The sequence below is a fragment of the Balaenoptera acutorostrata genome, chromosome 9 (assembly GCF_949987535.1).
Source record: "Balaenoptera acutorostrata chromosome 9, mBalAcu1.1, whole genome shotgun sequence".
NCBI lineage: Eukaryota > Metazoa > Chordata > Mammalia > Artiodactyla > Balaenopteridae > Balaenoptera > Balaenoptera acutorostrata.
In genome coordinates, this window is record NC_080072.1 from 11,362,622 (window position 1) to 11,377,678 (window position 15,057).

The 15,057-nt window shown below is 44.1% G+C and overlaps 2 protein-coding genes across 8 annotated transcripts in view; one reads left to right on the forward strand and one right to left on the reverse strand.

Annotated features, from left to right (window-relative positions):
• The first annotated feature begins 2,968 nt into the window (after positions 1–2,968).
• Positions 2,969–9,171, forward strand: MRPL16 (mitochondrial ribosomal protein L16). The gene is made up of 4 exons (XM_007196511.3): positions 2,969–3,161; positions 3,524–3,589; positions 7,493–7,641; positions 8,489–9,171. Exons 1-4 carry the CDS (start codon positions 3,107–3,109, stop codon positions 8,972–8,974), a joined length of 756 nt encoding a protein of 251 aa, XP_007196573.2. The 5' UTR covers positions 2,969–3,106; the 3' UTR covers positions 8,975–9,171.
• A 78-nt stretch (positions 9,172–9,249) lies between these two features.
• Positions 9,250–15,057, reverse strand: part of STX3 (syntaxin 3) — a 44,552-nt gene continuing 38,744 nt past the window's right edge. For 3 of the 7 annotated variants that reach the window (XM_007196508.2, XM_007196503.2, XM_007196502.2), the window contains one exon: positions 12,324–14,172. In XM_007196508.2, coding sequence (XP_007196570.2) covers positions 14,113–14,172 — 60 coding nt within the window. In that variant the 3' untranslated portion in view covers positions 12,324–14,112. Of the gene's footprint in view, positions 11,793–12,323; positions 14,259–15,057 lie in introns of those variants that run through there. The other 4 variants (XM_057552550.1, XM_007196504.2, XM_057552548.1 and 1 more) reach the window with 3 other exon arrangements.

The following is a 15,057-nucleotide window of genomic DNA, read 5'->3' on the forward strand; positions in this document are numbered from 1 at the left end:
GCCCTCAGGCAAAACTAAGTCAGAAGCAATTCTGCTTTAAAACCCTGTTATAAACATAACATTGGATGTGGTTTTTCACCTTTCATATTGGCAAAGCTCTAAAAGAACTTTCATATCCTTCCTCAGAAAGGGTGTATAGAAACAGTCACGCTGATACATTGTTGGTGAAGGCCAGTTTCAAGCAATTTTATGAGGTAAAATGATTTTAAATGAACATCCCTTTGATCCAGTGATTTTTTTTTTAAAGAAATTCACGTTCTTTTATTTATTTATTTATTTATTTATGACTGTGTTGGGTCTTCGTTTCTGTGCGAGGGCTTTCTCTAGTTGTGGCAAGTGGGGACCACTCTTCATTGCGGTGCGCGGGCCTCTCACCATCGCGGCCTCTCTTGTTGCGGAGCACAGGCTCCAGACGCGCAGGCTCAGTAATTGTGGCTCACGGGCCCAGTTGCTCCGCGGTATGCGGGATCCTCGCAGACCAGGGCTCGAACCCGTGTCCCCTGCATTGGCAGGCAGATTCTCAACCACTGCGCCACCAGGGAAGCCCCCTTGATCCAGTGATTTTTCTTTGGAATTTGCTCAAAAGAAATACCAAAACAGTACGAAAATGGTTATGTATAAGGATGTTTATTACAGCATGGTCTATAATAACAGACTTGTAAATAACTTGACTAAGCCACAATAGGGAATCATTTATTATGGTGAAAAAATTCACAGGAATACCACGGATCTAGTCTGTAAACGCCAAGACAAAAGCATGAACAGTAGTTGGCATTGTTCCCTCTTCTTGGCCAAACAATTAGGACTAGATCCATTCTTCGTGCCTGTTGACTTACTCCCTGAGAAATGCTGGAAATAGCTCTCTTGTAAAACTCTATTAACTCCCCAAGTTGGGACTGACTCTAATTTGGCTGGAAAGCTCTGGAATATGTGTAGACACATTCCTTTTTCTCATGGCAGTAAGGTGTGTGTGTGTGTGTGTGTGTGTGTTTGTGTGCCATTTAAGTCAACAACCGGACCTGGGGCTGGGCTACAAGTTTCTGTTATCTCTGGATGTTTAAATAAGAAGATTAAAAACTGAGGTGTTAGATAATTTTTATACAGGTGGGAAAAATATACATCCCAGTGAATACTGGCCTGGATAGTCCAGAAACAATGCCTTGTACCTATACTCTACTTCTTAAATTTTCAAAGTGCTCATAGAGCACCGATTCCCAAACTTGATTGGTTATTAGAATCACCTGTGGGGCTAGTTCACACTAGGACTTCCTGAACCCCACCTTTAGAGTTTCTTAGTAAGTGGGGACCAGATATTCACATTTTTAACAGAGGCCTCAGGAAAGTCCAAAGACCAACTTTTGAGAGATGTTAGCAAATGCATTCCAATAAAAGTAAGTTCATCAAGGTTCTTAATCCTACTTTGCATCATACTACCTGTGTAGCAAATCGTTTAATCCCTGAACCTCAGTTTCCTACAAATAACTGCCATTGAACTATCAGAAGAGAAGAGTAAATCAAAGAGCTGTGAAAAATCGAAGGGAAAACTGATTTTCTGTGATCAGGGAAGACCTCAGGTCCACCCTTCGATTTTTCACAACGCTTTATTTAAACTTCTCATATCTCAACGTTAGCTATTTGTATTCTCATCATATCATCCCTACATAAATATAAATTCATAAAGGATCACTGATTTTTCATATTTGTATCCTCCATTGTACTTAACACAACTCTTACAAAGAAAAATAGATATTACAGTTACTCCTTAAATGTAGAATTTTGAGTTAGTTTTTAGTTCTTTTAAAATAAGCAATGAGGTAGACGTTTCAGGGCACCAAAAGACTTAGAGACCCATCAAAGAGTGATTGTACTGCAGCTTTATTCTCCATCCAAACAATCTTATACAATATTCAGCTTGAGATTTTTAAATACCTGAGTACATTTGAATCTCCCACTTTCGGTGGAAGGGAGAGGGGAGCACAGAAGAGCTGCCCAGAATCCGACAGGGGCTGAGGGGGCGGGGGCAGTTTAACCCTTTTAAAACTGCTCTTGGGACAGAAATGATTGGCTGTAATAAAATTGACTAACTCTTTTGATACAGATTCAGTGCGCAAATAATCAAGAAGTACATAAAACTGTGGACAGGGAGCGTTCTTCCAGTAGCTTCGCGAGATTACATGTTTTATTTGTTGCCATTTACGATATTAATCCTTGGAGAAAGACCACGCACAGAGTTAGCACGATTTAAATACAACAGACATCAGCCTCAATTGGTAATCCCATCGGTGTCCTAGAAGCTTGGAAAAAGATACTCCCTCTTTCTAAATATTAAAAAGCTTCAGGCCCATAAAAATGATTTGCCCAACATTCTCCCATAATAATTATACCTTTTTTTCATGTTAACTTGATATCGAGTCATATTGTCCGTTCACTGGGGTCTGTGGAGTCACACCGACTGTGCTCAATTACTGATTGTACTGTTTTCCTGCTGTGTGACCCTAGGGAAGTTAAATCCTTTGAACTTCGAGATGGAATCTGCAAAGTGGGTGTCATGACTTATCGCATGGATTCGTTGGGAGGACTAGACGCAAGGATGAGGTACTCATCGCCCGACACATTGCAAGAGCCAGTAAATGTTAAGACAGTGATGAGTCCTTCGCTTTTTTCTAACGTCTTGCGGGAGAGAAAGGGGCTAGAGACGCGGCGTAATGTAGTGAATTGTAAGGAACCAACTTGCCATATGAACCCAGGCTTTCTCAGCATGGTACTTCGCGGAGAAAACCGCCCGCCCTGCCGCCCTCATCTCCGGAGAGACCCCAGAAAGAACCCAGAAAGACCCCAGAAAGAACGCAGAGCCCCCAACAGCCAAAGGTGCGCCGGGGCGTGACCCGCAGACACCAGGCCGGAACCCAGGTTCCGAGGCTCCGGTTTCTACCGCTTCCACCCGCCCTCACTGCAGGGGGCACCGGCGCGAACGCAACTTCCGGTCCGACCAGGTGGGGGCCGGAGCCGGTTCCGGCGTGGCTCGAGAGTGCCGATTTCCCTGCCCGCGTCGAAGTGTCCGCTGCGGTCGCCGTGGGGAGCCCGACGCGACCGCCCGCGCGTGACCATGTGGCGGCTGCTGGCTCGCGCCCGCGCGCCCCTCCTGCGGGCGCCTTTGTTAGGTCAGAAGTCCCCTGTTGTTCCCTCCGGGCCTTGCCTCTCTCCACACCCCTCCCCCGCATCGGGTATCTCGCACAGTCCCAAGACTCTGAGCACGGTTGCGGAAGCACGGGGAAGGGGCTTCGCTTTGCTGCCGCCCCTCCCGCCATAAGATTCGTGCAAAAGGGTCAACAGCGTTCGTGCAACCTGGGGATCGGCGCCCAGAGTCCCCGGTTTGTCCTTTGGGGGCGGGGGGCAGTGAGCCCCTTTAGTGGAACCCACGTCCCAAACCCACAGGACACCTCTGTCAGGAGTATATTTGGCCCAGAGTGTACCAAGCCCTGGCCTTCTCGCCTTCGTCGTTTAACTTGATCTGTCTTTGTAGATTCTTGGGCAGCGCCGCCCGCCAGCGCTGGCCTAAAGACGCTGCTCCCGGTGCCAACTTTTGAAGGTGAGAGCTTATGTTTTCCTGTTTGTAAGCCTTTTCTGTGATGGAACCCAGCGGAGGATAGGTTAAGAGTAGGAGTATTCTTGTGCCCCCTATCCCCATTCACCCATTCAGTAATTATGTATTGAAGGCATACTGATGCCAGGCAGTGTTCTAAACGCTAGAGAAAAATCGAAGAAAAAGAGACTCAAAAAGGCTCCTGCTTTTAGGGAGCCAACCTGTCATGGAATATCTCCCCTATGGCCTACCACTGGTGCGTGGCCCACAGCTGCCCACTCAGCTAAACCTAATTGGCCTCAATTCAGACTTTTGATGTTTTCTCCAAATGAGGTTACACATGTGCAGTCAGTAACAATATTATGTGAAAAGCATTAATTTGTTAATATAAACAAGGTAAGCCACAATTTGGTATATCTAACTTACTTTTTTTTTTTTTTTAATATATTGGAAATCTCAAAAAAAATGAAAGGGGCCTTGACCTCTGAGGGCCTTATCTTCTACACATAATTGTGAAACTACTACATGCATTGGAGTACATATGGCTGTGGAGGCAAGAGAAAGCATTACGAAGTTTCTCTTTAGCTACATATAGAAATGGTAGTGGGCAGTTTCTGTAGCCCTTAAAGTCTCCTGTTTTATATTGGACTCCATCACAGAGCCATGCTTGTTTTAATATAGCAATACTTTAGATGACTTACAAGTTAATTTTTTTTTCCCATATTGTCAAAACGTCAGACATGATAAAGACGTAGCATGTCTGGCCCTCACCCAGCAAGCACATTGTAGTACAGGTCTCAGCATGAAAAGCCCCTGTATATATAAAGAGCACTGATCAAAGGAGTACTAGGTTGTAAGTTGCCCAACAGGAATGTGGCACAGCAGGAGAACTTAGGTATTTTGATGTACTATATAGTATCCTTTCCACTACCTCTGTTATCAGAGAGGCAGTGTGGTATTTTTTCTTAAGTGACATACTGTCTAGCTTTGCTGTTTTGACTGGATGACCCGAACCAAATTATAAAATGTCTCTAGGCCTTAAGTTCCTCTTCTATAAAATGGAGATTAAAAATACTACCTGCCTAATGTTCTATTTCTTGATGTGGATGATAGTTATGTGGGTATGCTTGTGTGTTCACTTTGTGATAATTCACATTTTTTTATGGGGCCCTTTGATACATGTGTGTTAAACTTTTAAAGGTTTAAAAATATTAAAAAGGAAGCCCTAAAAGATACCAAGGCTATCAAGTTGTTTTAAAGATTAAATGAGATAATGCATGTAAAGCATTCGGCTCAATTCCAGCACTTAGTAAATATTCACACACACACAAAAATGTTACCTAGTGTTATTTTGTGACACTCTCATATCTCTATACCTTCTCTAACAGTCCCTTTTTCAGTGTTAGGTACAGAGTAGGCATTTTAAAAAAGTGTTTTGGTTTGAAGGTTAAAACTCTGTTCTCTTAATTACCAGAGTAAAATGATGGAATTAAAGATTCTTCTTGCAACCTAGTTGGGTATTTAGTGTTTGATGAGTGCTGGAAAAGATAAATACATTTTTCGAGGAGGACTGTATCAATTTGCAATCATGAATGAAAGACTCTGAACATGATTTAGATATCAAACATATGGTTTGCAAACACAATCAATCTTTCTCTAGGCAGTCAGAGTTAGTTGACAATATATTGTACCTCTTTTTTTGTTTCTAAATTGGAAAAGGCTTTTTTAGTAGTGAATAAATTTCCTGCACCAACAGATTTTTTTTTTTTTTTTTTTTTGCTAAGGAAATATGCTATAAGATAGATGGTGCTTTAGAAGAGACCACGTAGATGGTCTGTAGAAAATCTTATAAATATAATCCCATATAAACAAAGTAAATGCATTCTTCATATGAGAATAAAATGTTAATTAGTTTAATTACAGATTTGCTACATGCTAGAAGTTTAAATTTAATGGATTGGTGATTCAATTTGATAGATCATAAAAAATAACTATGAGCATATTCCTGGTTGTTTTGCTGACTAACTTAACAGGGATGCCCCATGCATCTTTAATTCAGCTCTGGCTCAAAATGTACGTTATTCATAAAGGAGCCCATCAGATAATCAAACGTATCTAACTCATGCTAACATGGGCTATGTACATCAATCTTTCTTTAAAACTAATCATGGGGGGCTTCCCTGGTGGCGCAGTGGTTGAGAATCTGCCTGCCAATGCAGGGGACACGGATTCGAGCCCTGGTCTGGGAAGATCCCACATGCCGCGGAGCAACTAGGCCCGTGAGCCACAACTACTGAGCCTGCGCGTCTGGAGCCCGTGCTCCGCAACAAGAGAGGCCACAATACTGAGGCCCACGCATCGCAATGAAGAGTGGCCCCTGCTTGCTGCAACTAGAGAAAGCCCACGCACAGAAACGAAGACCCAACACAGCCAAAAATAAATAAATTAATTAATAAATTAAAAAAAAAAAAGATATCCTCTATGGTATTTTAAAAACTAGTCATGTGGTCCTTTTATTATCTTTCACAATACACCCATAAGAGAGAGTTACAAAGCAGTAGAGCGTTCTCTCTGCAATAATGTAAAATTTGGAAATGTTGCTGTAATTTTGTTCTCAAAAATTTGAAGGGGTAAGATTTTAGGAGTGGGCTGTAGTTATTCTGCATTTTTTATGCAGGCAAAAAAAAAAAAACCACAAAAAACAGGGAAGAGATACCAATCACATCAGGAAGAGACTGATGAGGAAACTTTTGATTCAAGAGCATCTTAAGATATCAGAATGCATTATTTAAGGCCACTGTAGAATCTCTAAGATTATGAAAGATATTAGTGTGGGATGATTACTTGTCATTTTGTTACAATGCTGGAGATTAGACCAGACTAGTTTTAGAAATACATTTCAGAAGTGATTACACTCCAAAACTTCTCTCTAGCTAGCCTACTGCATTTTCATTGTTCACATTTGCGCTAACCCATGCTATCACTTCGTCCTCATCTACTTACTTCTTTCCCATTCTAAAAAGCGTGGATAATAATTTCACATCAACAGAAATTTAAACAAAAATAAAAACAAATAGAAAAGTGAATAACTTCAGTACTGATATAAATTATTTGTGCTACCTGATTTGGTGAAGTCCTATTTTCATGCTTAGATTATGGTATTAGTCACTGACGGTTTTATGAAGTTCTGTTATCAAATTATTTTATGAAAGAAAACTAAAGACTCATGACCAAAAAATATAACATCAGCTCAAATAGAAATAAGTGCAGTGTTTCTTCTGTATTAACTGAGAAACACAGAGAAAAGTGTATCAAAACTATTTCTAAAAGCAAGGGCTAAGACCTGATGAGCTTGCTTCAATTTTCATCACAGTTCCTGTCACTGTGTGTCCTTGAAATATGTTTATTTATGGGTGACCATGAATTGAAAGGATTTACAATATTTCAGTTAAATTATTTGCCATTGAAGCATTTTATATTTATAAAAACATTACATTAAAAGAAGAACCCAACTCTATTTTCCTATAGATATATTGCTTTTTGCTTGATGTAGACCATTTTCATAAGATTACTTAATTTTACTAGTCTGCTGATGAGTAATAGTTGTATTCCCCTCCTGTCTCTTGTGGAAACTCATTCACAGCCTGTTAAAATTCATTAAAATTTTTTCTAAAAAAAAAACTCTGCTCTCTTAAAAGGTTCAAAAACATTTGCATCAACCACTGTCGTAATCAGAAGATTCCAGTGTCAGTGAAAGGACCCACAAGATAAACCTAACACACTTTTGGAATTGTTGTTCAGTGGTAACTTTAAGACTTTGACCTGATTGTTATAAATCTTTCTAGGAAGAAAATGAATCCTTTGAGATGTGTGGTTTGACTTATTCTTGGTTGTCTGTGCTCCTTTTAGATGTTTCCATTCCTGAAAAGCCCAAGCTCAGATTTGTTGAAAGGGTACCACTTGTGCCAAAAGTGAGAAGAGAGCCTAAAAACCTGAGTGACATAAGGGGACCTTCCACTGAAGCCACTGAGTTCACTGAAGGCAGTTTTGCGATCTTGGTGAGTCCAGCGTCAAGCGGCTATAGGATGGAAGCCAGGGATTAAAATAGACTCCTTGAGTTCATTCTCGTCTCTTCCTCCACAGGTTTTACTAGAACTGCCACTAGCTGCTCTTTAAACTCATAAGCAGGACCCAGTAAGCATTAAGTCATAAATGTTTTTTGTTTTACGTAGAGTGAAAATAATGTAAAAGCAGAAGGAAGAGGCTACCTAATTTACCCCATAATCAGACCATGAGATTTTCTCAAGCCTCTGGTCAAAATAAAACTATCCATGTTTTAGTACATGGGACAGACGTTTCCTTACTCATCAAGGAGCTTCTGTGAAGACTTGACGTCAGTACCTACACAAACGGCTGTGGACAAGGATTTAGTTCCCATCAGGCAGCCAGAGTGATGTTTTAACGTCCGATTCCCACAGCCTGCATGATCAGCCCCTGCCAGCCTCTCAGATCTCAGTCTGTTCCCCATTCCTCTCTCTACTCCGGCCACACTGGCTTCTGCTCAGACTCACCAAGCCATTTGCTGCGCCAAAGCCTTCGCATACGCCGTTCCTCTGCCTGGAACACTCATCTGTTTTCCCTTGGCTGGTTCGTTCCATTCTGGCCTCAGCTATAAAGGTCACCTCCTCAAAGAGGTCTTCCCTGGCTGTCCATTGAAGCGGGTCCACCCTTGTTCCCATTTATTACTGTACCCTAGGCTTTTCCTCCATGGTACTTACTAGAACTTATATTTTTACTTTCACGTGTATCATTGAAGCCACAGTTACCATAAAAGAAGAGACATAATAGATCCCATGAAGGATCTCTCAATCCCCATATGTTTCTAATTCTTCCGTTTACTTTTAGGCACTGGGTGGCGGTTACCTCCACTGGGGGCATTTTGAAATGATGCGCCTGACAATCAACCGGTCTGTGGACCCCAAGAACATGTTTGCCTCATGGCGAGTACCAGCCCCTTTCAAGCCCGTCACCCGCAAGGGTATGGGACAGCGCATGGGGGGCGGCAAAGGTGCCATCGATCACTACGTGACCCCTGTGAAGGCTGGCCGCCTCATAGTAGAGATGGGCGGGCGTTGCGAATTCCAAGAGGTACAGGGTTTCCTCGACCAGGTTGCCCACAAGTTGCCCTTCCCCGCGAAGGCCGTGAGCCGTGAGACTCTAGAGAAGATGCGGAAAGATCAAGAAGAACGAGAACGGAACAACCAAAACCCCTGGACCTTTGAGCGCATTGTCACTGCCAACATGCTGGGGATACGGAAAGTGCTGAGCCCCTACGACCTGACCCATAAGGGGCGATACTGGGGCAAGTTCTACATGCCTGAGCGTGTGTAGTGAGGATGTGAGCAGGAAACGGACACAGGCTGTTTATTCCCCTCAGCCAGTCCTTCAAGTCTTTGGGTAGCTCTGATGTCATAACCAAGGAGCAGCATACGAGTAGATGCTTTCTGAAAAGCTGTACATTATCGGTCAGGTTTTTTAAAGTGGATTATATTTATATTAAATAAAGTTTGAGCATCACCTCAAGATGATGTAACTTCTCATTGGTCACTAATTCCCTTGTATGATTAAGAACCAGGCCTGACTGACTGACTGTTAGGAGCTCTGATTCTCCCCGGCTATAAGATAAATGTCTTCAAGGCTGAAGCAAATGTTTGCATCTCCCACCTCTGATTCAAGCCAGACTTAATATCTGTACTGCCTTTTATATATACACACTTCAGGGGCTAGTTTCTATGACATTATACTAGTTACAGACTTTTAATGTTTTTGGAAAAGCAAAGAAAACTACAGTACATAGGTTAATTGATTCAACATATTTATTTACGCCCAGCTACCCATCTTCTCTCAACGTTGCTTAGAAGGGGGGATGTTGGACAACACGGCAACAGACATACTCTTGCCTTTCAGCAAAAGGAACTGATAGAAACAAAACCTGAATTGTGTGGTCCTTCCTAGGCCTGAAACCCTCCGGGGATGGGGGGTATTTGGCTCTATGTCTGTGTCCCTACAGGTCCTAGCACAGCGCAGGGTGCCACACAGCACTCAAATCATGACTGTTGAATGAACAAGGGCCCTGGGTGACTCAAAGCCCCATGGTTCCAGCTCCCTGTTTGCCTTTAACAAAATTCGTCTATTTTTCAGAGCTAGCCAGCAATGGTTTCTATCCTGTATTCAAACCAAAGGAAATACAGATTGATAGGAAAAATATTAAACCATTTGCTTTGAAAGTGGGCAGAAAACAGCACACTGACTAAAATGTCAATTTTTAAAATCCCACTTTCTTAAAAAGTAAGACCTCCGGCAAAGAATAATTTACTTTCAAAAGTACGAATTTAAGCAGTGGTGTGGTCCTTGAGAATTGTATACCGTGATTTTTTAATATATTTTTAGTGAACCTCTTGTACTATAACTAATCACTAAATTGCATTAGAACACACCTGAACCTTGAATTGGGGACAGTGTTTGGAACAGTTTCTTGTACACAAGTTACTGGCCAGCAAAGCCAGTTTTAGCTGGCAGCGTGAATCAGTGAGAAGGGGTGTGAGTGACAGCCTCGTTTTTCTGACCTAACTTTGTCACTTCTTCGTTAGGGTTCACAGAGCATGGTATTCGTGACTGTTGGGCATTCAATCACAGCATAATGTGTTTCTTATGGGGTCCACGTTTAATTACTGAACCACAGTCCTGGGGCCAGCCATCTCTGCAAAGTAAGAGGCCGTTGACAGAACTCTATCACCACCTCCCGTAAAAAAAGGACTTTCAAGTGTATGTTGTGAAAGGGGGGCCTGCTGTGCTCCTGCGTGGGTGGATGGACCATTCCCAGGCATTTCTACACAGCCTGTGACACAGACCATTTCCCACTGATGCCTTAAAGCGTTTAAGAGGCAAGTCCAAGGACTCGGCCATAGCAGAAATCAGAGCTTAATTTCAGATAAAGTCAACAGATTCTTGAGCAGCTATAAGCGGCAGGCACTGTGCTAAGTACTGGGGACACAGCAGCGAGGGAGACGTGCCTGGGGCCTATCGTTAGACAACCACCTTGGAGAACACTGGACCCTGAAGAAGGAAGGAGACAGAGCGTTGGTCAAAGGTGAGACCCAGAACTGGAAGAGCAGAAGTGACAAGTGCCCTGATCCTGACTGACTCCCAGCAGTTAATATCAGATCCTGATGAGCCGGGTGTGCTTCAGGCATTACGGCAGCGTGGGCTCTCTGGCTCCGAGTTTATTTCCTAAACAGGTACCTATGCTTTCTCCTCTACCCTGCAGTCTCCTCCTTTAACCATCCTCCTAACCGGCTACACAGTGCTGTACTCCCTGTTCCTTCACCCCTGCCTGCCACCCAAGTCCATGTTTTGGTAAATCTCCCTTTGCGTAACTTTTAACTGGTAGGTGGTTGAGGTCCTGTGTCCTAAGAGGTTTCCTGATGGAAAGAAGAGCTTTTGAGGGATCTGCAGCGGAGAAGGGGTGGCACCACAGAGGTGGAAGAAGAATGAAAATGCCAGGTGAGGATCCATCCGTGAGGACTGAAGGGGTAACAAACGGAGGGAAAAAAATCATAGATTATACAGCAAAACGTGTGGGGCTAGGATCACCAAGCCTGTCTACAGGGGTAAGGGACTACTCACAAGGCTGCAAAAACCTGGCCTAACCTCATAAGGGGAAAATTTTATCGATATTTACTTTGGGCTCCCTGTGTGGCCCTCTTCCAAAGAGTTCAGGGTGCTTCTAATGCAATAATGAATTCATTCTCCTCTGCCGTTCCCACATGCCAGTGCCCAGATTTCACTACAGGAAATCAACACCCTTAGGCAAAGCATTCTGAAGAAAACAGTCTGCTACCAGACCTGCTTATGGGACAGACTGCCACCTTCTGTCTCCCCATTTACCTACTCCCTACCAACTCCCTCTTCACTCATTTTTCTTGGTTTTCTCCAACCTTTATTCCAGCACCCAATCCCACATAGATTAAGGCACCTGGTGACAACCAAAGCCCTCAGGACACAAGCGTCTCGAGCGAAAACAGGCCTGACCCTCCCCACAGACGGCTCACCTGTTTTGTTTTGGCTTTTTTCAGGCAAATATGCCCCCAATAGTAGAAGCTAAGATGATCGCAAGGATAACACAGCAGATCATGATCATGATCTTCTTCTGCTCATCCAGACAAGGAAAGAAAAAGCACGTGAGAAACAATGTCACTGCAGAGAGGGTTCCAAAGGAAGGGAGACAGGGGTGGGTCTGGGCATGGAAGCAGATGTGAAGGTAAAGGGAGATGGATCTGGCTTCTAGAACCCAGGGTACTAAGAGAAACGTTACTTCTCGGTGAGAGATGCAAAAATCAGATCAACGGCAAGCTCAGAGGATGTTTCGTATGTAACGTGTTCTGCCTTCCAGCTGCCATCCTATCAGATTTACCCCACTTCCCCCCAGAGCGAGATACTCTCAGTGAGTCAGCTGAAGTCTTTTGGGGGGGGGGGGGAATCCCTTGAAATCTTAAGACTCAAATACAGTTACACTGCACTCTTTGAGAGTGAAACCATTTTCAAAAATTAGAACTTTTGATCCACCTGACCTAGCACACGGTTAAAAGAAAATCTAACCCTTTTCCGAAACCTAAACAAAAGTCATCACATGGTGGCAGCCAGTCACCAAGTGTTTTACAAGGACATCGAGCCAGAACTGTTTCACAATCAATATAAAGTCATTTATTTTTAAATTAGCAATAAAATAATCAAGTTTACATTTTTTAAAAAAAAGTACAAAGAAAGAACAAAAATCCCTTCACTTGTATTCCAAACTATAAGCCCCAGGCCTCAATCTCAGGAGAGCAAAGATCTGTCTGCGATTGAAGCTCGTCTGCCCTCGTTGCGGAGCCAGGCCTGTTGGACATCACAGCCACAGGCAGGAGGGCGTCCCCTGGGCTCCGTCCAAGTGCTGGGCAATGATGAGGAGTAATCATTCCTTTGCAAAGGAAGCCAATGGACCAGGCCTGGGTCAGGGTGCTCGCCCTATCCTAGAAGGCATTAAAGTCAAAGCTGAAATATCAATCCGGGAGGCCGGCAGAGACCAGCAGGGAATCTAAGGGGCTCACACTGGCTCAGCACGTACACTACACTTAGAAACTTCCTGGCTTTTGTTTGCTCCATGACAAGCGGGGGCGACAAAGAATCTATCAAGCTCGTGAATCTGGGAGCAGGAAGAGCTGCTGAGTAGACCCTGGCCTCCCCGAGCTGACTCCGTCCTGGAGACGGGACATCCCGAAGGTCCCATGAATGATATCAGATTGCTGTGGGATGTTCTCAGGACAAGCCTAGCCCAGGCAGCAAGTGGGGAGAGGTGTTGAGCTTGTCACACCTTCTGTCTGCTAAAAACCTAATGGGGGTCAAGTTAGTCCTCACCCCAACCATCTGTGATTCTCCGAGCGCTTGTGCAGAAAACAGCAGGTTTCCCGATGATGTGGGAAGGTCACATTTCTACTATGATTCATTTGCAGGTAAGCAAATGTCTCTTACCTAATTTTTAGCCTAGCTCAAGTTATTTTTTTGATGTTATAAATATCCTCATTTCCAGTTTCCTACTTCCTGAGAGACACATACATATATGTACATACATCTCACACACACGATTATAAAAATACACTTGGAACACATGAAATGGCTGAATACTCATACTCGCCCCGGCCTGAAACATTCCCAGAGCCTGAGACTCAAGCACCTCATCCCTGGCCTAATTTTAGTGCCTGGTTATTCTGGGCCTCAAGGCAATGGCTTCACAAAGCATCACTCTAACAGTGAACAGCCAGTTCCCAAGACTGAGACACGGAAACAGTTACTCCATACGCCCAGCCTTTACAGACGGTAACCTCAGACGACTGTCTCATGGCAGCGCCTCGAGTCAACATGAGGGAGTACAACGTAGGCAGAGATCGAGTTGGCCATCGAGCTGAACACACTGAGAGCTTAATTTGAGGCTGAATTTCAAACAAGAAGTCAGCTTCCAAGACCAGAACGACCTCTGCCAGTCCCTCCTGCTTTCAGGACAGGGACAACCAGCCATGAGCACTGGGGTCCTGCCATGTAGAAGACTCAGGTCCAAGCCTTACTGTTGCCGAACTTGGAAGAATCCCCTTGCTTTGTTAAAGATATCCCCCCCGGCAAAAAAAAAAAAAATACACTGCGATTCTGGGGAGAAGAACACTCCATGAGGTAGAAAATACAGCACCTTGGGGAGGTCTCAGGTAGGCTCTCCAAGGTGTGGGGCATAATTTGACACATCAGAGGGGAGAAGGAGAAGCTGGGGCAGTTCCTACAGTCCAGGAGAAGGTGCTTCAGAGTCGGTGGGGCAGGAGAAGGTTCTGAGGGCTTCATCAGTAGTTTAGATTCCTCCTGGGCTAGACTGTTTGCTGGGTCAGGTCCAAGGTTGGTTACAAGAAAACAAAGGAACAGGTCCCACTCTCTCTCACGAAGGCCATTCACACTCCGTTCCCATCTGAAGACAAGGGTGGCCACACCAGGCTGGGGTGAAATGGGCTCTACAAGAGGCAGGGGGAGGAGGAGCCGGTCAGCGGCCAGGGTGACGGTGAAGAGCAACAGTAAGACTCAGCCACAAGCCACACACCTAGAAGGTGGAGAGGAAAGGTCAGAACCAGCTGCAAAAAGAGAACAATGGAAGACTCAACACAAACCCAAGAAATCCAACAAGCACACCCACGATAGGGCCTGGAATTAAATACCCCACCGCACCAGAAACAAAAAGCCCTGTTATAAGAGGCAAAAAAATAGGAAAATCCCTGGGCCTTTTACAGCCCTTCCCGGGGGCTGTCGCGTTACCGTGGAAGGACTTATGGGAAGAGAGGCACCATCGCTGGTGGAAAACACCTGTTCTGTCTGTGGGGCTCCCATCAGCACCTTTCGAATACAAGTTTCAGAAGCTTGCTGGCACTAGAATCATCTTCTCCTTAGTCCCCCTATCCCCCACTCATCTTAGAAGGCAGAAAGGCACCGTGAAAAAGATGCAGAAAAGTTCAGGCGTCACACCTGCTCTGCCTTGCGAGCGGTGTAGGCTTTGGGCAAGTTCCTAATTTCACTGAGCTTCACAGAGCTTCCCCAATGAAGATGGGGTGATGATGTTATCCTAGAGCACAACTGGGGAGCATAAGCATATTCAGAAAAATAATACTTAAGAAGTCACAGAAGTCTTCACGGTGCCAGTAACTAGATCATTCTTGTCATGCTGCTGCTGTACACATGAAACCCTGATTCAGTGGTCAGCTCTATTCTTTTTACCAGATTTTAAAGAAATTAATATCCTGAATTTTAAAGTTGCTATTGGGACTTCCCTGGTGATCCAGTGGTTAAGAATCCACCTTCCAATGCAGGGGACGTGGGTTCAATCCCTGGTCAGGGAACTAAGATCC

What these genes read in the sequence shown, in the direction of transcription:
- MRPL16 (XM_007196511.3), top strand. Translation starts at nt 3,107, where the DNA reads ATGTGGCGGCTGCTGGCTCGCGCCCGCGCGCCCCTCCTGCGGGCGCCT. An exon ending in CCCGGTGCCAACTTTTGAAG is followed by an intron (nt 3,590 to 7,492) that starts GTGAGAGCTTAT and finishes TGCTCCTTTTAG; the next exon opens with ATGTTTCCATTCCTGAAAAG. An exon ending in AAGGCAGTTTTGCGATCTTG is followed by an intron (nt 7,642 to 8,488) that starts GTGAGTCCAGCG and finishes GTTTACTTTTAG; the next exon opens with GCACTGGGTGGCGGTTACCT.